At 34.3% G+C, this 26,011-nt stretch overlaps 1 protein-coding gene across 2 annotated transcripts in view; it reads left to right on the forward strand.

Annotated features, from left to right (window-relative positions):
* Positions 1–26,011, forward strand: part of Cad86C (Cadherin 86C) — a 139,583-nt gene that overhangs the window by 80,526 nt on the left and 33,046 nt on the right. For both annotated transcript variants that reach the window (XM_085814671.1, XM_085814672.1), the window contains exons 7-14: positions 871–1,083; positions 7,677–7,817; positions 12,040–12,118; positions 12,301–12,422; positions 15,197–15,400; positions 18,883–19,041; positions 20,472–20,636; positions 23,705–23,775. In XM_085814671.1, coding sequence (XP_085670797.1) covers positions 871–1,083; positions 7,677–7,817; positions 12,040–12,118; positions 12,301–12,422; positions 15,197–15,400; positions 18,883–19,041; positions 20,472–20,636; positions 23,705–23,775 — 1,154 coding nt within the window. The remainder of the gene's footprint in view (positions 1–870; positions 1,084–7,676; positions 7,818–12,039; positions 12,119–12,300; positions 12,423–15,196; positions 15,401–18,882; positions 19,042–20,471; positions 20,637–23,704; positions 23,776–26,011) is intronic.

Genomic DNA, 26,011 nt, shown 5'->3' on the forward strand with positions numbered 1-26,011 from the left:
CATTTCCATCCCGACATAGGTGACATCGCGTTAGAAATAATTTTTTAGAATTAAATAATGCTGCAAAAATTTAGCAGTTATATATATTATAAATTAAACACATTTTAAATTATAGCTATTACATATATTACCCAATAAAATTTATATTATTAGAAAAGTGATTTTTTTTTGTTTTAAGTCAGTGAGTTTTAGTTACAGACTGATAAGCTGAAAGATAAATGAATAGTTACAGACTGATTAAAGACGAATGATGAATTAAATATTTTACTCACTGGTAAAGGGCAACAGGCTGAAAACTACCAAATCTATACACTTGCGAAATCATCTGGATTCTAAACGAATTGTAGCGTAACAAAATATCAGGGACATAATGATTTTAAAACTCTTGAAGCTGCTAAAAATATTTCAATTTTTAAGACATATTAGTGCTCCATTAAATTATTTAAATCTTTGAAACGCAGAACATGATGTTTCAAACTGATTATATGGTACAATACCTCTTATAATGTCTTATCTCGTACTAATTAACTAAATTTTGGAAGAAAAATTAAAGAACTTAAATTTTGGCGAATGGCAGCACTTAAGAAATTTGGTAATAGCAAGATAGCTTGGAAGATAAATTAACGATGTTTTGTTTCAAGGTATCATAATGTTTAGCAAGTCACATGGGCTATTAATACCAGGTAGCATAGCGTAACATCAGTGTCTAAAAAAAGTATGAGGATTACTCTAAAAATATTTCGAATATCAGAATTACATTTGGATACAGAAAGATAATTCGAGACATTTTTATGGGTAGTACAAGACGTAAATTCATTGCACATAATACGTTTTGGATTTTCCAGACCAATACATGAATCTTCCTTACAGCTGACGGAGGAGAAGGAGGTCATAGGGAATGTGGTGGTGAGGAAGAGGAACAGCAGCAGTCTACCTGTCCTCTTCGAGTTGGAGGGATCGGACAACTTCGCCATACGCTACTTGATCAGCCCCCTTAGGGAGGCAACCAAAGGAGAGATTTTCTTGCTGCAGAAACTCGACTACGAGAAGAAGAATCTCTTCACCCTCGATGTCTACGCTCTGGTAACAATAGTTTTTCTTTATCTTCTCTATCTTTTTTCTTTGTTACCGTAAGGCAAGTATCTCCAATCAGAAGTTTTTTGTTAATAGCTAGAAAATTTTAACTACTTCCAGTCCACAGATTTCCAGTTTCAGGAATTATCTCGCGAAATGGTATCAACAGCGACGATTTAAAAAAAAAAAAAAAAAAAAAAAAAAAAAATTTCTTCATTAATTAACAAAGCAGAGAAAACTATTCTACAGAGTTTACATATATCGATTCCGTTTAGAGAAATTTTACTGTAACATCAAATAAGAGCATGGTGATATGCTGAAAATGGTTTAACGTTCTTTTTTTTTAATATTTTCCAAGAAACTAACTTGAGTACAATTAAAGCAGTTTAAAATTAGGCAAAAAGCAATTATAATTAGACACATATTTTGAATAAGAATTTAATTTAGAGTTTCTGCACCAGACTAAGACAGGTTTTCATAATTTTAAATTTTACATCTCTGCATTTCTTTTCCAATTGAAAAGAAGCAATGTTTTTTAAGATCATTACAAGAAAAGAGTCAAATAAAGTATTTGCTGTAGTAACATAAAAACAGTTGTAGAGCCCAACAGATTCACTTTTGTGTGAAAAGTGGCAGAGTAGTAACTTCAAAGAAGAAGGGTTAAAAGTATCCTTTATTAACTCTAAAATTTACAATGCGTCAACTCGACGCTAACACACTACGCCTCTTCTAGGGTAGTAAGTGAAATCAGATAACGAAACTAAAAATTTGACGATGTGAATAAGTGATAGAACTAAACTAATCCTCAAATTCCATATCACAGATTATGTTCTTACTGCATTAATATAAATATTAACAAGACATAGTGCACAATAAAAATTAAACTTTATTTAGGAACATCGCGCATACTCCCCTACAGCCTGCCTGTTTCGCTCTGCTCGCTACTCGTAAGAAATTTCTCCTCTAGGGTTGCCACACTTATCGGAGGGCGCAAGGCGCGCTCCTTATCGCCATCACCACAGAGTTTCCCCCCAGTTCCTTTAATGGCTATTCAAAGGAACGACATAGGTTATGAAATTATCTCAGAGTATCCGTGCTGTCGGGTATTTTTTTATGATTACAAAATTAGAATATAAAATTAGAAAAGATCAAAATGCAATTCAATATATAACAAGGTATTGACACATATAATAAACATGAAATAACAAGAAATATGTTAAGATATGAATTTTAAAAAAGTGTTTTAAATTGTTATGTAAGAAGCAAGTTTCTTAGGGAAGTGAACATGTCTTCCCGATCTGGTGACAGTTTGTGTATTAGAGAGTTCGTTTGCAGATTTATTCTGCTGAACTGTCTTTAAGTCTTTATTTGTTTTCAGTTCAGGCAAATTAGAGTCCGAAAGCAAATAGGCTGGTTTCACACGGTCTATAGACACAGTAGATTTCAGACCGTTAACATCAATTGTGAAAGTTTTGTCTGTTCTAGAAAGGACTTTATGCGGACCTGTATATGGTTGGCACAGAGGTGGCTTTACTCGATCGACACGTAAGTATACATGCGTACACGACTTTAAGGTAGCACTTACGTAACATTTTTCTTGGCAATGTGCAGATGTTGCTATTGGATTCAACTGTTGCATTGTATGCCGAAGATTCGTGATAAATTGTGTGTCATACTGAGATATCTTAGATGACGTTATCATATCACTAGGCAGCTTGAGAGTTGTGCCATACACCAGTTCAGCACAAGATGACTGTAGATCTTGCTTTACGGCTGTCCGAATACCAAGCATAACAACTGGTAGTGTTTCAGTCCAGTTATTGGTCTCGTGAGCCTTGAGAGAAGATTTTAAATGTCGATGAAATCGTTCAACAATGCCGTTGGACATTGGATGATAGGCTGTTGTTGTGATTCTGTTCGTACCTAAAATGCGCGTAAATTCTGCAAAAAGTGCGGATCTCATTTGAGAACCTTGGTCTGTTGTTATGATCGATGGGCAGCCAAAACGAGATATCCAACAGTTGAAGATGGCTCTGCAAATGGTTTCCGTTTTCATATCCGGGATGGGAATGGCTTCAGGCCATCTGGAGAATCTATCTATGAGAGTTAAAAGGTACACATTGCCTTCTGGTGGAGGTAACGGTCCGACGATATCCATATGGATTTCTGAAAAACGTGCATCAGGAAGAGAGAATGTGCCCAGTGGTGCTTTAGTATGCCTAGTAATTTTCGATTTTTGGCAAGATTCACAGGATTTCACCCAATTTTTGATATGACGTTTCATATCGGGCCATACATAACGAGAACAAATAAGCTTCGTAGTAGCTGCAATTCCTGGATGTGACAGATTATGCAGATGATTAAAGATGAGTCTGCGAAAGGAATTCGGAACAAATGGACGAGGAATGTCTGTTGATATGTCACAAAGAATATTACCATCAGAATTTTGGCACGGTTTAAATTCCAGTTTCAAAGATGATGTGTTGTTTTTGAGAAGGTCTTGTACCTCCGGATCATGCCGTTGAGCTTCCGAAAATTTTTTAAAATCCAAAAATGGAGATTTTGTTATGGAATCAATTTCGATTCTTGAAAGAGCGTCAGCAACGACGTTTTTTGAACCTTGCACATGCCTAATATCAGTAGAGTACTGAGAAATAAAATCTAAATGGCGCAATTGTCGAGGTGAACATTTATGAGGGTTCTGTTTAAAAGCGTATATTAACGGTTTTTGATCCGTATAAATTATAAAATTTCTGCCCTCTAACATGTGTCGGAATTTCTTAATTGCAGAATAAATAGAAAATAATTCCCTATCGTACGCGGACCATTTCTGTTGACTTTTATTGAGTTTCATAGAGAAAAATGCTATAGGTTCCCATGTTTGTTGAGACAACTGCATAAGTGTGCCGCCGATTGCGACGTCTGAGGCATCTACCCAGATGCTTAGCTGGGCTCCGGGAATAGGGTGTCTCAAAAGGGTAGCCTGAGCAATGGCATTTTTGGCAGCAATAAAGGCTTGTTCAGCATTCTCGTTCCAATTTAATTGTGGGGATGAATCCTGAACAAGAGAACGAGATTTCTTTTTATTAATATAGCCTTCTAACAATTTTATTAAAGGAGAAAGAATATGTGCTGCTTTAGGTATGAAACATCTATAAAAGTTAAACATGCCTAAAAATCGGCGAAGCTGAGTGAGAATGGTAGGTTGAGGAAAATCTAAAATACATTTGACTTTGTCAGGAAGAGGTTCAATTCCGTTTTCACTAAGGTGAAAACCTAAGAAATCAATAGACGTTTGACCAAAGGTGCATTTTGAAACATTTATGCAAAGTCCATATTCCTGAAGTTTGGAAAATAAAGCTTTCAAATGCCTGCAATGTTCCTCAGAATCTTTAGAGGCTATGAGCAAGTCATCGACAAAAGCGTAAACGCCTTCTAAATCCCGCGTAACTTCATCTATAAAACGTTGAAAAGTCGCAGATGCATTGCATAAGCCGAATTGCATACGGATACTTTCGAATAAACCGAATGGTGTGCATATGGCGGTTTTGTGGATGTCGGCTGGGTTAATTGGTATTTGATGGTATGCCTTAATCAGGTCGACATGACTAAAAATTTTAGTACCGTGCAATGCAGCAGTAAAATCGGCTAAGCATGGAATAGGGTATTTGTCTTTTATTGTTTGAGCGTTCAATGCTCGATAATCTCCTACAGGTCTCCATTCCAGACTTCCCTTTTTTGGAACCATGTGAAGTGGGGATGCATAATTGCTGCTCGAAGGTCTCAAATGCCCCAATTGCATCATAGTTTGAAATTCTTGTTTTGCTATTTTTAAGCGATCTGGAGCTAACCGACGAGGTTTTGCAACCACAGGTGGACCTTTAGTTATGATATAATGAACGGTGTTGTGTTTAACAGGTTGGTTAGGATCTGGTAATCTAGTAACTGAAGGAAATTCTTTTAAAATTTTGTGATATGGTGTATCACTAAATACAGTTTTTACTGAATAAATGCTTGCATTTTTCACGCAACCGACGGTTTTAAAATGCGTTTTTAAATCTTTGAGACATTTGTTTCTGAGATCAGGCACCAATTCAAAGAAATGGAGAAAATCTGCTCCAAGAATGGGTGTACTAACATTTGCTATAAGAAAAGTCCATGTAAACTGTCGTCTTAATTTGAAATCCAAAGAAAGTGTTTTTTGACCATAAACATGAATAGTAGAAGAATTAGCAGCGAAAAGTGTTTGTTGGGACGAATTCCGTTTTTGAGAATTATTTGCTGGAAGTAAGGACACGTCAGAGCCGGTATCGACCAAGAATGAAAGGTTTGTTCTACGGTCACGAACGAACAGGCGACGTGAAACTTGAGGCAAAGAATAAGTCGCCTCTATTCTTTGCTGGTTTCGTTTCCCTGCCATGAACAAGGTTTTGTACATTTGTCATCTCTACACTTTTTCCCAAAACGTCTATGATACCAGCAAACAGAATAATCTCTCCTTTTGGAATTGCTTCTTTCTCTATTGCGATCTCCGCGGTTTGGCGAGCGACCACGAGAAAGAGAAATGCGATCAATACGTTTGTTTAATTTTTCTATTTGTTTAAATAATTTATCCTCAAGAGACTGATCGACTGTGCGAGAAACGGCACAAGTCCCTGGGGTTGGATTTACTTCTAAAATTCTGTCTTCAATTTCTGCAGCTTTATCTACAGTTAAATTGGAAACCGCTGCCAAAATAGACTGAACAGTCGAAGGCAAACGTTGAAGGAATAATTCTAACATTAAGTTATCAGGAACATTTAAAGATTCTGCTCGACGTTTCATATTTCTAAGCAAATCGGAAGGTTTTCGAGAACCTAATTCTTCTCCAGATAATAATTGGCGAATTTCTTGCTGAGAAGATTCTCCTGAACGATTTATTAACTCAGTTTTAAGCTTTGCATATGGATCAATAGGGTCTGGTTTCATAAGTAAATCCCGTACTAGTGATGCGATATCTGGAGGAAGATGAGAAACTACATAATTATATTTAGTAATGGATTCTGTGATAGGTTTGGGGGTGGCAAGAGCAAAGGTACTTTCACACATAATAAACCATAAAGATGGGTCTGATCGGTTATAAACCGGAATTTGGACGGCATGAACATCAGACATTGTGCAAGGTTTTTAAGCCAAAATAAAAGCAAAAATTTAACTAAAGAAAATGAAATTAAATGATAAGTAGAAAACAGAATTATAAAATGATCTATAATTACTACTCATCTGTGATCCGGAGGACGAAAACCGATGTAATCCATTACTTCTGGTTTGGAGATCTTGAGTGATGGCTTGTAGTCAAAACCGAAAGTGCTTGAGAACTGTTCATACGATTTAACACAGTCAGGGTTACCATTATGGAGATTTCCGGTTATGTTTTTACCACCAATCCTCAAATTCCATATCACAGATTATGTTCTTACTGCATTAATATAAATATTAACAAGACATAGTGCACAATAAAAATTAAACTTTATTTAGGAACATCGCGCATACTCCCCTACAGCCTGCCTGTTTCGCTCTGCTCGCTACTCGTAAGAAATTTCTCCTCTAGGGTTGCCACACTTATCGGAGGGCGCAAGGCGCGCTCCTTATCGCCATCACCACAAACTACAAAACTCAGCTAAATCCGTTTCTTAAACCCCCGTCGAAAACTAGTGGCGGCAAGTAAAACGCAATTAAGCCCCGCGAACCAGCAATAACTCTGGGAGCAAACGCTTAAACAGCAGAGGTGACGGCAGTAGCCTAACTCTTCATCTTTCCTACTTAAACTCAGTTTTTAACCTCTTTTCCTCAACGTAGAATTTGCATTCCTTTACGCGCGCTGCAAAATTTAAATATTCTGGCACTGACAATTAGGGAAATGAAGGCTTATAGGAAAGAATAGAAAATTAAATAAAATTGGTTACTTAAAATAAGTATAAATCCCTACACAGTGATTGGCATTTTTTTGCATTTTTTATTTAACTGTTCTCAAAATTTAAGCAATGCAAGCTGATTTAAATTGCAGTAGCAAATAATGAAACGTGCCAATTTCTGTGTTGAGGCGAAATAAATAACAACAATACATAATCATATGCGCTAACTTCTAAATATTGCTAGGACTCATTGCTGGTATTCAGAGGATTAAATTTATTGACAATTGACTCATCTTATATTTTTAAGAGAACGAAAAGTTCTGGAAAAAATTAATTATAAACAGTTAATACTAAACCTGACTCGAAAATTAAATTCGTCGTCATGAAACATCTTGATGTTGATGAAATTTTGAATTTCGATTATATGAGTGAAACCGTAGCTTTAAATACTACGATTAAGCTTTGTACGATCCCAGATGATGCATTTACTCAGTGACGTACAGCGGCCTTCGCAATGTATTTCCGTTACTTCGAAAGTTAATTATTTGGAATATCCTTTAATCATGTTTAGGTAGGCCATGGCACTGCAATTAAAGTATGGTTATATTCCTATTGAAGTACGTTAAGTGACTTATGATTTTTAATATGCATTCAAATTTTTTACAAATGCATAACTAAAACTGAATTCGTTTCCGTATACCTCCGTAGAATCCTTGGACGGACGAAGAAGTAGATACGAGAAATGTCGCCGTGCTGACAATTCTGGTAGCCGTGGAGGATGCTCAAGACAACCCTCCTGTCTTCCATCCGTTGCCTCCTGTCATCAGAGTCTCGGACAGCTTATCTCTGGTAAAGTTTTTAATGTACTAATTAATCCTAATATCTGTAATCAGCACTTTTGACAAGTATTAAAAGACGTAAGCGAAACTGAAGAAAATATGCATATTTTAATTCAAAGTGCATTTTGGATGTCAATTCAGTCTCAAAGGGACATTATAGAAAAGACGTGTTGTACGTGCTAGAGAAATCTTCACTCGATACTAAGTAAATATCTCTTGCATTTTGGAATTTGAATGTATACATACTACGAGAAAGGCCTGAAGACTGGCGATTCTGCACTTTACCGAGAATTTTTTCATAGAAAAGGCATCATTCATTATAGAAAATTATGTTTGAACAACCAACGAGATGAAATTATGCTTTAGCGATAACTCGATAGCGAAATAGCGATGCAGGCAGCCATTCAGTTATGTTTAGCAATTTTTATATAAATTATAAAAATGACTTGAAATAGTTATTTACTCTTATGCTTCCATTCAGTCATGTTTAGCATATTTTATATAAATTATAATAATAAAAAGTATTATACGAAATTAACATTTCATGTAAATTAAAACAACAATCTTAAATAGTTATTTACTATTATACTTCCTTTCTTGCGTTATGGTTGCCGCAATTATTTTTGGCAGCACTGGCATCAACAATAGTTTGGCGATTTTGTACGGCCCCCAAAACCGCCGAGTACCGTATAAAAATCATAACATTAAAAAGACTTAAAATAGATCTTAGTACGCTGATTTCATTTTAAAGCCTAAATTAATTTTATGCTAAATATTTGCTATTCGTTATTTAAAGATTAATAATCCGCCAGGAATTGAAAACGCAGAGCGTAAAGTTATATATTTAAAAACAGCTGTTGAAATTAGCAGTCAAATGACAAGGTGAATAAAACTTGCTACAGTTTTACAGTCAACTTCCGATTAAACGGATTGCAGATTTATTCGGCCTTGTCTAAAAAAAAAATTAATTATTTTATTATGGAACATTCGAAAAGTTACGATCATAAAACATTAGAATAGAGCAAAACTAACACAGCTGTAGTGATGCCAAATTATGTCACAATATTTAAGATCTGTTTATCCGCAACAGTAAGTAGTTTAATAGTGCATAAAATGGAATGTATAAAAATTGTTTAATCATCCCTTAAAATAAATTGCTTCAATTGTAAAATAAATTAAGTGTACATCCTTTACGCTTATGCTTCCCATTGACGCTTATCGAAATATAGAACAGATTTGTTTTTCAATCTTAATATAAGAAAATTGTTAATTGTATTTTCTGTTAATACGATATTTCTGTTGTTATACGATAACAAATATTCCTTATTCTTACTTTTTCTCTTAAGTACAGTCGAACTAACCGTGATTTTGGTTTAGCCGTTAAGTCAATCTGAGGTTGTCATCGGTTACTCTGGTTAATCAAAAATGTAGTATATTTCATTAACAAATTATTAGAATGTGGTGGCTAATGTGCTTCTTTAATAAATGAAAGATTTAATTATTTAAGACTTAATTGACCTATGCATTTATTCAGTGTCAAATAAGGGGAATGTTCGTTGCAAGTTTAATAGGTAATAACGTTTTTTTTTTTTTTTTTTTTTTTTTTTTTCATTAATCATTTTTAATCCTTTATATGTTATGAAGGCATTTATCATTTAAGTTGGTTTCAGTATTGGAATCAAATGAGTACAGGTTTCGCCATCTGGTGAGGGAAGAATGAACACTTTGTAGAGGCCGACAGATTAACGGTCCTCATTTGTTAGCAGTCATACCGAAAGATGCATTCTCGTTTAAACATGGGTATAATCGGTCTTTCGTTGAGATTTTATTCCAACAATCAAATTTCCGTTTTCTGTAATAGAAAACAGCGCATTGTACTCAAAGGCCACGTATTACATTTTTCAGAATGACATTGCTCACCTTTCGAAAATTTTAGAATTTACGCCTCAGTGAATAATTCAAGTTACAAACCAGATGATAGTCGAAACTACCAGAATAATACTAAAAATAACGGTAAATAAGTGACTGTCACATCTTCAGAATTTATACTATCGTTGCCAATTTTGAAAAGACAATCATTTACTTTTTGCGTTAAAAATAAATCGTATAACGATTTCCAACAATGATATTGTAACTGAATAAAGATGTGTAATCAATAGTCATGTTTAACAAAATACACCTTTTTAACATGATTATTAAAAAAATCTGAAAGGTTTCAGATTTTAAGCCCCTGGCACCTGAAAAGTTTCTTTTTTCTTTTTTTTTTTTTTTTTTTTAAAAAAAAAAGGTTTCTTACGCTCTCGTAGAGCTTGTATTCAAGTGTTGGCGTATCATCATATTAATGTTCGGTTTTTTTTTTTTTTTTTTTTTTTTTTTTTTTTTTACTAAGATGGCTTTACAAAACTTTTTTTTGTTCTTTTCTTGCGCTATTCTACTTGCAGATAAAAAGTAAATATGATTTCGTTTACTACAAGAATTAAGGAATAAGTTAACGTATTATCTTAAAAATTATGGAATCATCTTTAGACGATAGGTTTTGCATATAGAGAACTAATATGCGTTTTAAAAGAGCATTTTAAAGGAAATTATATGGGGTTAGAAATATCTAATGTTTATTTCAATAATATGTGAATATTTATAAAAGTTTCAAGACCATGAAAATTAAAGCAATACCAGACCATGAAAATTAAATTTAAAAAATAAAACAAATATCTTACCTTTCATTATACATTATGAGAAATACGTTTTTGCAAGGCCGAGTGGAAGGCAAATGAAATAACTTATATTTTCTGATACATCAACATTTACCAAGAATCGTAGATGATCAACGCAAAGTAACGAACACAAGATATCAAAAATTCTGCAAAGACTTTCCTAAAGATGTTTCTAAAACAAGAACATCTTTCATTCGGGTCAATAGACAATGTAAGAAATGCCCCTGCAGTTGAAATTTGTGCAATAGATGCTCCAGATGACTATCCACATTCTTCTGCTTTACAGGTTTTTAGTGATGAAGCCTTCTTTACCTGTCAGGTATTTTTAATACTCGCAGACGATTTGCCTGAAAGCATTCAATACATCACTGCTCCCTCGTAAAAATAGCAGAGATTTGCCGTGACATCGTATGCAGATATCCTTGCTGATTGTCTGTTGGGTCCTTACTTGTTGCCGAAACGTCTGACTGGCGCTACTGCTCATTTCTTGAAGCAAGTGCTTCCATTATTTGTACCAAGCTGCTTTACTCATCACACAGTGGGGTGGATCCCATCCTATTTAACCACTGCGCTCTGACACTTCCTGAATACAACGTAGCACAGACGATGGACTGGACTTGGTGGACCTGTGGCTTCACCAGATCTAATTTCACCGGCTTTCTTCTGAAGGGACATGCTTCCATGGTTATACGAGACACTTGTGAACTACGTGAAAGATCTTATCACAAGAATCATTGTTGCAGCGGCTAAAATAAATTCGATATTAAGAGTTCCCGACAGAGGCGACAGTCTTTCATTCACGGCATCGTAGGAGCTGTGTAGCAACACTATTGGGGGGCACTTTGAGCATCTGCTTTGAGTTTCTGTTTGCTCTTAATGGAACTGAGTAACTTACGATTTCTTCATGTTTGAAAGTTAAACTTGAACATTTAATTTTATGCTTTTGTGATGCTCTGAGTGGAATGTGGCCCACGTTATGCGTTAAATATTATTCGTTTAGATGAGAACGATTACTTCTCTTATTTTGTTGAAGCAGTTTAGAAAAATCCTGATTGTATGAAAATATCTTTAGAAAAAAATCGAAGAATGTCTAGCAGTAAATCAATAATTACATTAAATTGTAGTTATTTTGATCCTTTTATTCTTAAGAAAATCGTATAGTATTAATCCGTTACACTCCGTTAAATCCACTACACGGCACACAGATGTTACACAGCGCAATATCGTAAACTCAGCCATATAGAGATAGTTCAGCCTTTGATGTAATCGAATTCGGAAGGAAACTACGGTGCTTGATGGCTCTAACTCATCGAAACATTAATAGCCTTGGGTATACGAGCTTTCCTATTAAAGTATTTATTTAAAAAATAGCATTTTTTATGTATACTATATATCATTTCGCTTTTGCAAGGACACTAAAAATTAAATGATGCATTAATATCATTTCATAAAAAGATAATCTGAGTTTCTTTTTAAAGTATTATCGTGAATAATTTTACTTTATTCTCTTTATGCTAGGGAGCTAATGTTACTAAAATAACCGCTGAAGACGGTGACTATGGAAATCAGAGAAATGTCACTTACAGCTTTGTGCCAGGTCAGTGAGTATATAAAAACGTTTAAACTTAGCAAAGCGAAACTTTTAAGTAATTTACTGGACAAATACCAAAAAGGTCATAATTTTAAAAATAAGTTTCTAAATTAAATGAGTTAGAAACATAAAAAAATTATATCTTCCAGCATTCATGCCTGTGTACCTATGAGTTTTCTCAATTATAGGTTCTCAAGGGGTCACATATTTCAATATCCACTCAAGGACAGGTATGATAACCCTCGCCTCTTCCATCGAACTGCTAAGAGAAGCTTATTCTACATCAGGACCCTTTGTGTTATCTATAAAGGCAAGTACTACTCTGAATTCTTACTCTTTGGAGATCACAGTATGTACTTCTTTCGTAAGAGATGTAAGTCAAATACTAGAAAAAAAATTGAGTTGAAACAAAATTTAAATGAAAAAACAGATAATTTTCAGTGGTAACAAATGTTGTATTTTTTACTTACAGTATTTTCTAGTTTTCCTTGATCCTAACTTAAGACTGAATATTGTTATAATTTATGAGAACATTTGTATTTACCTGTTTGTAGTTGATTGTTATGCATTTTTATATCACTGAATATTTGGTGTTATGTGTTTATTTTATTTGGGACATTTTCTATTAAAACTTTATATCCAATGTAGAGACATTAGGTGTATTTTTGGAAGCAGGAGAATTGAAAAATTAGCAGCCGCCTTCGCCGGGAATCGAACCACGGACCTCTGGAATACCGGCAACGATTACTACAGAACCACTACACCACGAAGGCACGCTAGGAAAGTGGGAGAAATACCTTTTTAAAGGGTGACTGGGGTTTTCAGGGGACCCAGTCGCCAAATCTTGGGATGTGGAGAAACCTCATCCAACACCCTTTTAGTTCGGGCGCAACTGTAGAGACATTGTATATTTTTGGAAGCAGGAGAATTGAAAAATTAGCAACCGCCTTCGCCGGGAATCGAACCACGGACTTCTGGAATACCGGCCCAGCGTGAAGAACCACCACACCACGAAGGCACGCTAGGAAAGTGGGAGAAATACCTTATACCATTTCTTGAACATTTTGTGTAATTTTCATTTGCGACCATTTATTTTACCCATAATTGCTTTAGTGCTTTGTAGAACGTGTAAGTCTGTTTTATTTTTTAAAACTTGTAATTACTTTATTATTTCATCAAACTGTACTCAGAATAGAATGTCAATAAAATTATAAGAACAACTTGACAATAGAATTATAAGAACAATTTGACAATAGAATTATAAGAACAACTTGACAACAGAATTATAAGAACAACTTAAGGACAGCCGAAAATGTCTGTTAAGCCTTGGAGACAAATCTGTGCTGCCAGATCTTTGATATTCTGCAATGGCGAAACTTTATAAGTTTTAAGGAAATATATTTTTGATATTACAGGACCGACTTTTCTCATGTGCTTATACGCTCATAGCCTGATATGCTAATGAGATTTAACATGAAAGGAATTGTTTGCGAAACAAAGAAAGAATGACTTAGATATTTAGATATATCATATATATATTTATACGGACCAAAATTAATTTCTTTTCATTTTATGTAAAACCAAACATTTCGCAGCTACGCAACTAAATTATATATTATCATTTATAATCAGGTTAACCGTTTTGACAGACGTTGCACTTAAATACAAACTCAAATAGTTAACGTTAATTGCTGGTTATCATGGGTTAATAAAGACAGTTTTGAATATCTTCGAACATAGAACTGTGAAATGGCTTATTAGAAACTATGCATTCGCAGAATATATTATGTCGCCTAAATTGTAATCTTATTGAATTGTAAACTTAAGGCATTATTTCAAGAGCATTTCGGGACTTAAGTAACCTGTGCCGTATATACTGTAATAGTAATAGTGTATACTGTAATAGTGTAACCAGTGCCGATTCAAAGCTCCATAAACTTGCTAAAAGATGCATAACATCAGAAGGAATGTAAACAACGAACACAGAATAAGTTTTTTTTCTTCCTAGCTCGATGATTTATGAATTTTAGCATGAAATGTTTTAGACATACATGTGGCTAGTAGCCGCTATTTTGAATATCACAACTTTTAACATTTCATCATCAGTTAGTCAGCCGCACTAAGCTTAGAATTCGAAATGACTTATGATCTGTTTGTAAACAATAGAAAAAAAAATTCAATATTTCGAACTATGCAGCGAAATTACAGTTTTGCATACTAAGTCCTGATAATGCCCAGGGAAATGAGAGATAAGCTTGACTGGCAGATTATGATGCTACTTAATGCAATATGCAGACATAGAGGCCCTAGAACCTAGGCTAGCAGAAGAAACAAAAAATCATTATCCTAGGGCCATTTGATTAATCATGCAGAAGAAGGGCATGGATATCCAAGAACTTGACAGACTAACAGAAAGGGCAGAGAGTAATGCCAGCTTTGGACCATTTGGTGTTACAAAGAAAAGGGATATGGATGCCTATGAATCTGACAGACGAGCACTTGACTAGCAAACAAGGAAGCCGTCCTTAGATTACTTCATATACTATTAAGCAGAACATTAGGTTAATTGACAAAGCACATGAAGGCTAACTGCTTAATAAGAAGGAGATCTTAGTGTAGGACTTCCTACGGAAATTTCACTCGCATTTATGTTACGCACAGAGAAAGCCTCGAAAACACTCATGCAGCCAATCTGGGGATTCAAAATCGAGTCGAGTTGCTCGTGGTCTTAACCACTGTACCATTGTTAGAAGGGGATATGGATTTCTAGAAACTGAAGCGGTTCACCATCGCTTCAATTCGGTTGAAGTAATCTAGTCGATTATCTGCAGGTGGTTGTATGCCCAGAAAACAGATGTTTGAAGAACAAAATATGTTAAGGGTGATGTCACATTGAAAGAAATGTCTCAAGCGTTTAATATTTTACTTTGAAAAATCACAAAAACGTATGGTTTAAGGATTTATACACTTTTTTTGTTTTACCAACTTATCGTACGTTTAGCAAAAGAACAGACCACGCAGCTTTTGGATCCTTCGTCGTATTTCTTTTAAGTGTTCTTAAAATATTTTTTTTCCTTCTTGTAGGCTACAGAAGTAGAAACAGAATTAATACCTGGCCCTCCTGAGAGTTCTGAAGCCACGCTAGCCGTTGTGTTGGTCAACACAGAAAACAGACCTCCAAGGTTTACGAGCAAACGATACGTGGCCACGGTGGAAGAAAACAGTCCCAGTTTGACTTCTGTGACTTGGGAAGGCCCTGAAATTCCCAAAGTCTTCGACGACGATCAAGTAATTTGAATCACTTTTATTTGAAAAAATAAATAAATTCGTGCTGATAACTTGATAAGTTAAAAATATTGTTTTTTCGGTAAATGTTGTTATATCCTATGTTTCATGAAGTTTTTAAGTATCTATTTATCGATAGGTCGTAAACCACACAGGGTTTATGAAATTAAAGAAATAACTGAGACAGTTTCAGTCATTTGACACCTGTCAGTAAGAATATATAAAAGCTAAAGTTTTGTATGACTCCACAGGATAAAATATCAGCGACAAATATATATACTATACCCATTTAGTCCAAAAATTGTTTACTTTATATTAGTAAAACAGGAAATATCCCCTATTCAGATTATAACCCTTGTAGAGTTCCTCACTTTGTAATACTAAGTTACTGTTGGAAGTGAAGAATCTGAAGAATTGATAAGCGAATAATCGCTTGAGTTCGTGTGACAAGAAACAAGAAGATATAAGTGTAAACTAGTCCTTTATTATTCCAACTAAGGTTTAACAAAACTCTGTCTTGGAGTGTACAATAAAGCCGACACTTGGGCATTGAACTTAAGAGACTAAGAATAATACTAAACTAATCTAAACTAAAGAGGTATAACCAAAGCTATAAAAATTCTAACCGAGTTGGCCCCTTAACATTAACAGACTGCGAAGCTTTCAAGGGCCTAAAGTACGGCCGAGCGTGTTAATAGCTTACGAGAGAGTAGCCTAAAAAGAGGCGGACGCGTGCAGCCAGAATACCTGGTATCTCTCTCACTAAGACCGAAGAACTTCGCGGTTAATACCGCTCTTCCTCATTATGTATTCAGAAATGATTCTAAAACTACGTTCTGCCCAGAAGTTGAAGTTAAGAATCGACAGGAAAGGAACTTTAACTCAAAATTTAACTGTTAATAAAATTAACATAATCCTTTCACCCTTAAATGCATGATTTGTTTTATTTTATTCTTTTAATATAAGTCAAAAAGTACGTTATAATTGATATCAAATAAAAATGGAAAAGTAATAAAATAAAAAGAAATCTAAACTGAGTTTTTATTCTAATTTTTGAAAATATATTATTGTTGCCAAATTATGCGAAAAAAATATGATAGGCAAATTTGTAACAAAAATTTTATGTAACAACAATACATACCTTATCAACTTGTTTAAACAATTTTAAAACTTTGAATACATCAAAATAACAACAAACACAAAATAAAAAATTCGTAAAAGCAAAAGACGTCCACACCCTACACATCAACTCCAATAATGACCGTTAAGTGTTACACTGAAACTTCAGTACTATATACGTCAGTATGTATCCAATTGGTTACACTATGCAGTAAGCTGAAATTTGTGTTTTGATTTGATTTAAGTATATTGCCAAATAGCAACTACATGCGTATAGGGATAAACATGGGAAAACTGAAAATCACCGGAAATCGAACTTTATAGCTTATTCGCCGGAACAAACGATCGGTGCTTTTTAATATTAACCATTCGGCCATGATCGGAAAATTTAAAATGTGAACTGAATAAAATTTATTTTCAGATTGTGACAATACCTATATAGTTGACATCTTTCAAGTAATATAGTAAACTCACATTTTTCTACAAACTACTGGAGTCAGCGAGACATTTGTTTTTCATTGTCAGACTACCTGAAAATGCCTTGTTCGTTTCAAACCTAAGATAGTGTTAACTGTAATTTTGAAGCTGTCCACAGCTGGTATAAAAGATAAAGTTTTCGAAAGAACGGAATAAAAGACTCGTTTATCCAAAAGGAATAGTAAAATGGATTCAAAAGAGTTTTTTTTTTTTTTATTTTTTTTTTTTTTAATTTTTTTTTTCTGATGTTTGTACGTGTACATATATACGAATGTATGTATATCGCATAACTCTAAAACGAGTAGCTTAAGAACTTTGAAATATATAATAATATATATATATGATTAAAGAAAAGAGAACAAACGATAAAAGACCTACGTGGTCAAAAACTTTGCGCATTGAGCTGCAAAATTTAGAAAAAAGTTAAAAGACAATTCCTAGTTAGTACGCTAAAAAGTTGCTCAGATACCGTGGTTTCGTGAAAATATTAACATAAGTAAAATAAAGTGCAATGAAAGGCGTAATAAAGATTAAATAAACAATATAAACACTTGAATATTTACAAATAAAATTCATTACTAATTGTAAGCAATATGCTGATCAAAGTAAGGCATATTTCAAACTTTAGAATTAAAGTGCAACTAATGACTTAAGCAAAAATACAAAAACAAAGGAGCGGTAAATGGTAGATTAGCCCAATTCAAATCTCATTAAGGCTCTTCAGGGAAAATTATTTTTAATGATTTTGAATTCAGCTAACTCCATATCGCGTTTCGCCGAAACAGAAACACTTTTTCTAAATTAATTGAAAAAACTTCGCCGTAAACTTTAGTCTCAATTCTCTGTTCCAATTTCCCGACGCGTACGCTTGAAGAAACACATTAAGGTGTAATAATAACTATATGTATATATATATATATATGTATGTATATATAACCCACTATATAATCCGGCTCGGTGAGCTCATATTTTTTATTGTTATATGTTAGTAAATTGTCCATTTTTTGCTTTCAAAGTGATTGAATTATGTTCCTTTATGTTCTGGTTACGGTTTTTATGCTTTAAATAATCTGCATGTAATAGTTGTAGAATTATCAACAATTTAAAAGTTGTTTAAGTGGTTCTAAGCCTAACGAGGCCGTCATTTGCTTACATTTGAAATTTATAGTGTAAGAGGGAATTAAGTCAGTTTGTGCACCAACTTGTGTCTTTTTGCTGAGTGTGATTAAATGTAAACTTTCAGTTTTATGTACCGAAAATTTTGTCTTCCTGCGCGCTGGCCGAATTGCATTTTTTTTTTCGCAGATACTCTAATTTTAATTGTAAAAATAATTTTTAACTGTTTTTAACTGTATTTGGTGTTTTAGGCTTTTCTATATTTTACAATGTTTAATGAAAATTGTACAAGGAAATCATATGGTGCCCACATCAAATTTTTTTCTATAAGATATCAAGTTAACAATACTGTTATAGTTAGAGGACCTATATGCCATTGGATTTATTCTTATTCTTCTCTTCTTTCTTTCTATACTGCTATTTCAATATTAGTATATGTCCAGGGATTCCAGTGGTATTTAATAGAGCAATATTTTTAAAAAAAATCTGTACCTTTTGAAATCTATCTAAATATTACACATTTTAATGGAAGAGAGATCATAACATATTATTACCAGTGTAAGGGAGATCCCGTAATATTTTTATTACTTTCAAAATTTTACGCAATGAAAATTTCTATTTTTATTTTGCGTGTGTTTTCCTAAATATTTTTTTTAATTGCTCAGTTGAAATGTTGTTTGTATTACATTACGTTCATTTTATCTCACTCTTCTACTATAAAGTATATGCTAGCGTGTGTCTTTTTTTTTTTTTTTTTTTTTTTTTTTCATCAGGGAAAGAATGGCAGTTTCGAGCTTTTTCTAGAAGGCGACGGAGGTGCCTTCAGCGTTCAGCCAGGACGAGGCATGAATGAGTTAAATTTTGCTGTTTTGGTTAAAGATCCGCTTCAGCTGGACTACGAGACATCCGACACCAAGTATATCGAGTTCCGGGTGAGCATCACTTTCAATACGGAAAACAACTGGCCATCTGATCTTCGTATTCAGGTCCCAGTTTATCACGTAAAACAGTTTTAAGCTACGACTGGCCCATTGCTTAGAAATCAGTTACCATAAATTCAAGATATAGAATATTTCGTGTTTCAGAATTATCATCCATGAATAAGTGTATGACTTTCGGCAATGAGTTGTTCGATGTCTCAGTTGCGACGAATTATCGTCGCAACTGAGACATCGGTTGACAACTCATTAGAGTTCAAATAATTAAAACACATTTAAAACTAAGTTAAAATATTTAAATTCCTTGTCACTAATAACTTAATTAACAAAATATTTATTATTTGCAAGACAGAAATAGAAGAGCTATTTTTTACAAAAAGTTATTTGTTCTGCTTTAAGTCTTTAATAGTTAGTTATTTTTTAAATTTAATTCTTTACGAATGCTTTTGAGTAGTCCACCTAGATTAATTACTTAGATTTAAGTGGTCAATCTTTGAGTGACCACTTAGATTTAAGCAGCCGCATTTCTCCTCGAAACTAGTCATACATACGAACTCGTGTTTCTTACACTATCTTGATATCACGAAATAAAATTATTTTAGCATTTACCATACATCACTCATTGTCTTCCCCCTACGAACTCTGAGTTTTGAAACGAGCTGTAACACATCCCTTTAATTGCTTCTTGTCAAAAGATAGCCTAGGAAAGCTTGAAATTCAAGAAATTTTGAAACAAAGATAGCTCTGTTAGCGAGACTATTTGGCTGATATGCTTACTGTACTAGTGAATTAATCGGCTACTCAGCTGTCGGTAATGCGTGTCTAAATAATTCATAAATTCTGCAACTGATAAAGAACCCAACCATTGCTTTTCAGACATCCTGTAATGTCATAGCTAAGTTTTATTAGCTAAAGTTTAGTTTTTTATTTTTCTTAAGAAATAGTTCATCCATTTCAGAAGTTTTTTTCAAATCTCATTTGCGTGAAAGTGCGTTTAAGTACAGCGGTTTCTTAATTGTTAAACAATGGTAAATCCTAGCAAGATTTGTTACTATTTAGTGTTCGTCGCTGTTGGGAAAGTCATTCCTAAGTTTCTAGTCGATATTGACTGTTATAACTTGTATTGAAGGATAAATTTCATTTTATTAGATAGAAATTGGTTTTGTAGTTTGCAAATCAGCGCACCTTCAAATTCTGTGTTGTCCATACCTGTTTAAAGTATAACCCCAAGCTGCGGTCCCCCAGAGAGGTTCAGTTACTATTATATAGTTTATTTGTAAATATTTTACTCTTGTATTTAGGCATAATTTGTCTAGATATTTAGGTAACTTAGGTTTTAGACATCTGATGAACAAAGACTGTGAGTTATAGTGTAATTATGTTTATGTATTTAATATGCTACTAATTTCCTTTTTTAAATATAGATTGTAGCCAGAGAAACAGCTTCTGTCAGACCACTGTCTGCAACGGCTGAGATACGGGTTAAATTGCTCGACGCCAACGATAACATCCCTCAGTTCTCGCATGATGTATACAACGTCACGCTGCCGGAGGACGCTCCTCCTGGAACAACGCTAACGAAGATACAAGTAAGCAAGCATTTAAAATGATGTAAAATGCGAACTATTACTAACAGAACAACTACTAAAAGAAATTTTTGTATAATACAGCAGAATCTAAAATATCCGGACCAACTGAAACCGCAGACAATCCAGATATTAAAAAATATCCTACTCTTTCTGTACAAAATACAAATAAGGCCCTCTTAACCGATCTCTTTTAACAGCTCAACCTTCTAAAAAGATCCCGCAGCTCCGTGAAACAAATTTTCATTGCGAAGAGAAAAATGTAGTGAGCTACATCAAGTGTTATTAATTATAGATTTTGCATAGCAGCCATGTCATGTTAGTATGAATATTACGATTATTTGAAATGATGATCTTGAAGCTGAAACAGAATATGTTAATTACCGAAACAAACAATCAGATATATCGAACAGAAAAACAATTCATATCATTTTACAAAAACATAGCATGAAGTTGTTTCAAAACAAGAATTAAAACAAAATATTAAGAAAAACTATTGATACCTTTTTAATTAAAATTAATGTTTACATACAACGTTCAGTATATATATTTTTTCTAATATGGTTTATAAGCTAAAAATCTATTTATGATGCTTCTTTCTATGCCTTAATGTTCGATCTCCTAGACGACAGTTAACTGGCAGTCTACTGTACGTATTTAGGATGATGTGAAGGAAAGAATGCTTCCCTTTTTTTATTTCCGAGAAACAAATACAGAATATATTTTGTATGTAAAAATTAAGTAATGAAAGTGTTATTTATTTGCCTAAACACGCAATCCATTTTTTTTTTTTTTTTTTTCATCATGGCCGAAACAACACTTTTTACATCCTTATACGAAATACGAGGTAAAGTAATTATTGTAATCGCTGAAAATTTCGAGTTCCATATTTCAATGAAAATATCCATTTTGACGGCTCTCGATTCCATTTGGACGACGTTTTTCCGTGACACCTGTACCTACGGACAGAATAAAGGATTCTTTTTTTTTTCCAAAACGGATAGTAAAATGGATTTAAAACGAATTCAGATGAGATGTTTTCCTGATGTCTGTACGTAGGTATGTATGTATCTCGTATAACTCACGAGTAGCCATAGAACTGAAATTTAGTATATGGGACTGCTATAACATGGAGTTGCGCAACTCTCTTTTCCATTGCAATCGGCCACATCAGCGTATATATAGTATACAGTGTGTCACCGGGCCGAGTAACAGTGTTGGTATATATATATATATATATATCAGTGTTGGCCGAGTAACAGTGTTGGTATGTTACTCGGCCCGGTGAGTCCAGAATTCAAGCTTTGAGAAGAGCATAACCATATACGTCAAGCAGGGGGAAAACCACGGAAACCTTTGCAGCAAGGACGTTCGTCGAGATATGAACCAAGTACGTAATACTGAAGTTCAGTGAGCCTTTCCACTTGGACTTTGACGAACATGAAGCTCATGCCAGACGAGTGGCGCGGTCACCGAGTCATTGCCATATCATGACTATCTCGTTTTTTAGTAAAAGGAATGTATTTGATTAACATCTACAGCAAAAATAAACTAAATTTTAAATTTTACTAACTAAGTATTTATTAAAATATACATAAATAATGTTACGAAATGTCCAGGCGCGGTAAGATAGCTTCCCCGCAAAGCAAGTTTAGGGTTGCCATAAAATGGATTAAAAAGGCAGGGTTGCTACATTTGGCCAGAAATCGCCCATTTGGTGACAAAATTGACGATATGCCATGGACGGATGGAGAACCTTCTGGAACGAATTCTTACCGGTTTAGCCCAGAATGTTCTCGAACACAAGCCGAAAGCTATATAAACCCTGCTAGTCCGCAGTCAGTTAGTGAGTGTCTCGTCTGGAGTATCGAGTTAGTCAGTCATTGCGGAGTCGATCGAAATGACAGCCGGGCAGCGAGTGCCGAGTGGGTCGTCGAGTGCATCGAAGAGTCTCGCGGTTAGTGCATCGTCGAGAGTGTGTTAAGCTCCGGGAACAACTGAACCGAAGAGTCGGGAGCTGTGCTCTGTGTGTCGTCGAGAGCATCGCGAGTTGTAGCGTGGAGAGTCTCGAGAGTACGTGGAGTTCCGAGAACGACCGAGCAGAGTCGGGAGCTGTACTCTGGTGCTTTGCAGTGAAGTTATTTTTCTTCACCGTTATTGCCTGACAGTATGAAGGCTGTGTCGCTGATTGTTCCAGCGTTTTTATAGTAGATCTTCGACGACTGTAAAAGTGTTTTGGAGCTGTCCTGATTAATAATGGCGTTGATAAAGTGCGTTTCGATACTTCAGCAAGTGTAGTCGTTATTCACTCCAAATCTACGAACCCCGTACGAACGTGAAGGCAGAAAATAACGTAACAATAATAACGCAAAGGAAAAAGTTCTATCTAAGTTCATTTTCTTTTTTGAATTCTAAAGCTTGGAACCCGCAAGATATTTTTGTTGGTTACATTTTGCAATTCAAACATACTGATAGCTAAACTTATTAATATTTCAGACATATTTACCTCAAATAATTCTAATATGTTTAATTAATTTTTAAATAACTTACTTTAGTTTAAATTAAAAATAAGCAAATTATAAAAAATCGCTGAGTTTTCAGAGAAAAACTTTCCAATAGAGACAAAACTTGAGAAAAATAATGATAACCTAGTCTCTTTTTCTTAATTTTTTCGAAACATACGTAAAATTACATACTTTTGTATAATATATATGTAAATAGTTATGAATTTTGTATGTAAATATAAAATTGATTTACATAATATCCGTGCACCGGTTTAAAAACCCTAGTAATTATCTTTATCGTGGATTGTAAATGTATCTCGGTAAATCTAGCTTAATTATAATTATAATGTAAATAACGCATATTCGGACATCAAACAATTTAAATCTTAAAACTTTGTAACACGATATTTGCAACAAATATATAATGAATATGTTTGCGAGCCTCCAGTTTTGAGACCACTGACATAAATTATGCTTTTGTTTGTAAAAGAATTTCAGTCATAATCACCTTAAAATTTTACTTATATTTTAATGTATAATGTAGTAATATATGTGTCTTACGTATAGGCTACAGATGAAGACAGTGGGAGCTACGGGGTAGTCAGATACACGGCAGTCAACGGGCCCATAGCTGGGAAGTATGTTTATTTTTTATATAAGTTGACTTTGTTTTCTTATATAAATATACAAAGAACTGCACTTCTAGTTCATCTTAAAGCATAATGAAATTAATTTAATCTGATGTATATTTATGCAAAAAGTGCTTATTATTGTATAAAACAGTTGATTATTTTATGTACATAAAGAAATTACCAGATTTTTTCTTCTTCAGCGAATGTGTAGAATGATAAGGTTATAACTAAATATCCTTCGAAATAGTCTCTTTTAGTGTTTCTTTTAATACTGTCAGATATTGCTGTTTGGTCAGTAAATTGTTAAGTATGTGTAAACTGGCTGCCTAAGGATAGCATACCTTCGTGGAAAACTTTCTAAAGGAAACTGACTCGCATTTAAGTTACATATGGGGTAATCACATATAGTACTACGAGGCCAGTATGTACGTCAACATATGAATTTGAATCCGACAGATAATGCTCTGTTATTGCCTTTGGGGACGGTAACTGCCCAGTCTTAAACGAGTTTCTTTCAGCACTGGTTTAAAGGAAGGGTTCCTAGTCGAAACTATTTCACTGGAAACTGTATTCCGGGTACGTACGCGATACTTTTTATTAAGGCCGGGAAAATGTTTCGCCTGTAACTGTGTTTCATATAAGTTTTCGCCACAGAACTCATTTCCATATAAATCGACCAATCAGATATCATTGTAACGAATGTTACTGGAAAAGTTCATTTCGACGCACAGTCACGAGTAGCTAGCAGCTTTGATAGCTGTTTAACTGCTACGAAATTATATGGAAATGATGAAGTGTAGTAGACACCCGTTGCTATAGATTATATAACAAGCTTGAGGAGGGAGGAACTGTGCGTGATCTATAGAAAGGATGATACAACAAGCCAACGAAAACAAAAAATCTAGCGACGGCATTGCATTAATGTGTGCGCCACAAAGCCATAGACAAGGAATAATAAAATACAGTATGATTGAGACTTCTTGTGCTTTCCCTCCTGAAATCATACTCGCTTTTTCCGACTCGTTCTGTATCGTTGCGGAAGATATATTTTTGTTGTTAATGGTTGTCGTTTGCGCCATGTAGTTGAAAACTGGTTGGCTGTTATTTGATTAATTTAGAAGTCAAACAATAAAAATCAGCGTTATATTTGCAAATTTTCACGGGACCAGTTTCGATGGTTTTTACCCAACCATCATCCTCAGCTCCCAAAGCGCAAATGAACGAGATAAGATATAGTGATTAGATAAGATAAGATAAGAATGGCTGGACAGGAATTAAGCTATTGGCGCCATCTATTGATGAAACAAGAACTAAAACATAATTTCCTTAAAGACTGAAGGCAAAGATAGATTGGAATTAGGGTCGCTAAGTAGAACAGAAAAATTTTTTTGAATGTGAAACGCCTCAAGAAATCTAATTCACTAAAAGAGGATATATTTTGAATAATTTTGGTTGCAGAAAAATTGAAAGTGTAATTGTAATTTTCGACCAACAATGCTGGGCAACAGAGGACCAACTGGTATGTGATTGTTCGAATAATCTTAAATAAGGAATGATTATTCGATAATAATTTGAAAAGCATCAATATGATAACACATCCAGCAGAACAGATCCTATCAGGAATTAATTATCTTTGATAATAAATAATCGGGCAGATATAATTTTCCATCTTTCAGGAGAAACCAGTCAAAGAAACGTCTCCTTCAATAATACGGTTAACAACTAGAGATAAAAGAAATAATTGATTACTCATTCTATTAATTCCGTTTATATCACTAGATGTCGAATAACAGCACCTCGACCATTGAAAACTCGCTGAGATCGATTGTAGACCTAATAGCTTTAAAAAAGTGCACATGATCGAAGAATCTCAGAGAAGTGTATAAAATTTCTCCAACATCGTAACAGCTCAGGACTAGTTTCTATTTTATTTCGCAAAGTATAGAAGAGTATTTACCGTAGCAGGGATACTCTCGTGTAGAACTGGTTAAGGGAAGTTAGCTCGCATTTATTTATGTGCGAGAAAAACCACAATGTGCCTTAGAGAGAATCGTTTTAATACCCAGGATTACTCAGGATTAATTGTCAATGATCCGCACTTTAATGAATCGGCCATTTATGGACCGCATCTTATATAAGACAGATGTAAAATTACCGTTGACAGACAGATTTAAGACAGATGTAAAATTACTCAGGATTAATTGTCAATGATCCGCACTTTAGTTACTCTGCCATTTATGGA

The sequence above is a fragment of the Stegodyphus dumicola genome, chromosome 4 (genome assembly GCF_044657685.1).
Source record: "Stegodyphus dumicola isolate Sdum_Otavi_A_Nest chromosome 4, ASM4465768v1".
NCBI classification, from domain to species: domain Eukaryota; kingdom Metazoa; phylum Arthropoda; class Arachnida; order Araneae; family Eresidae; genus Stegodyphus; species Stegodyphus dumicola.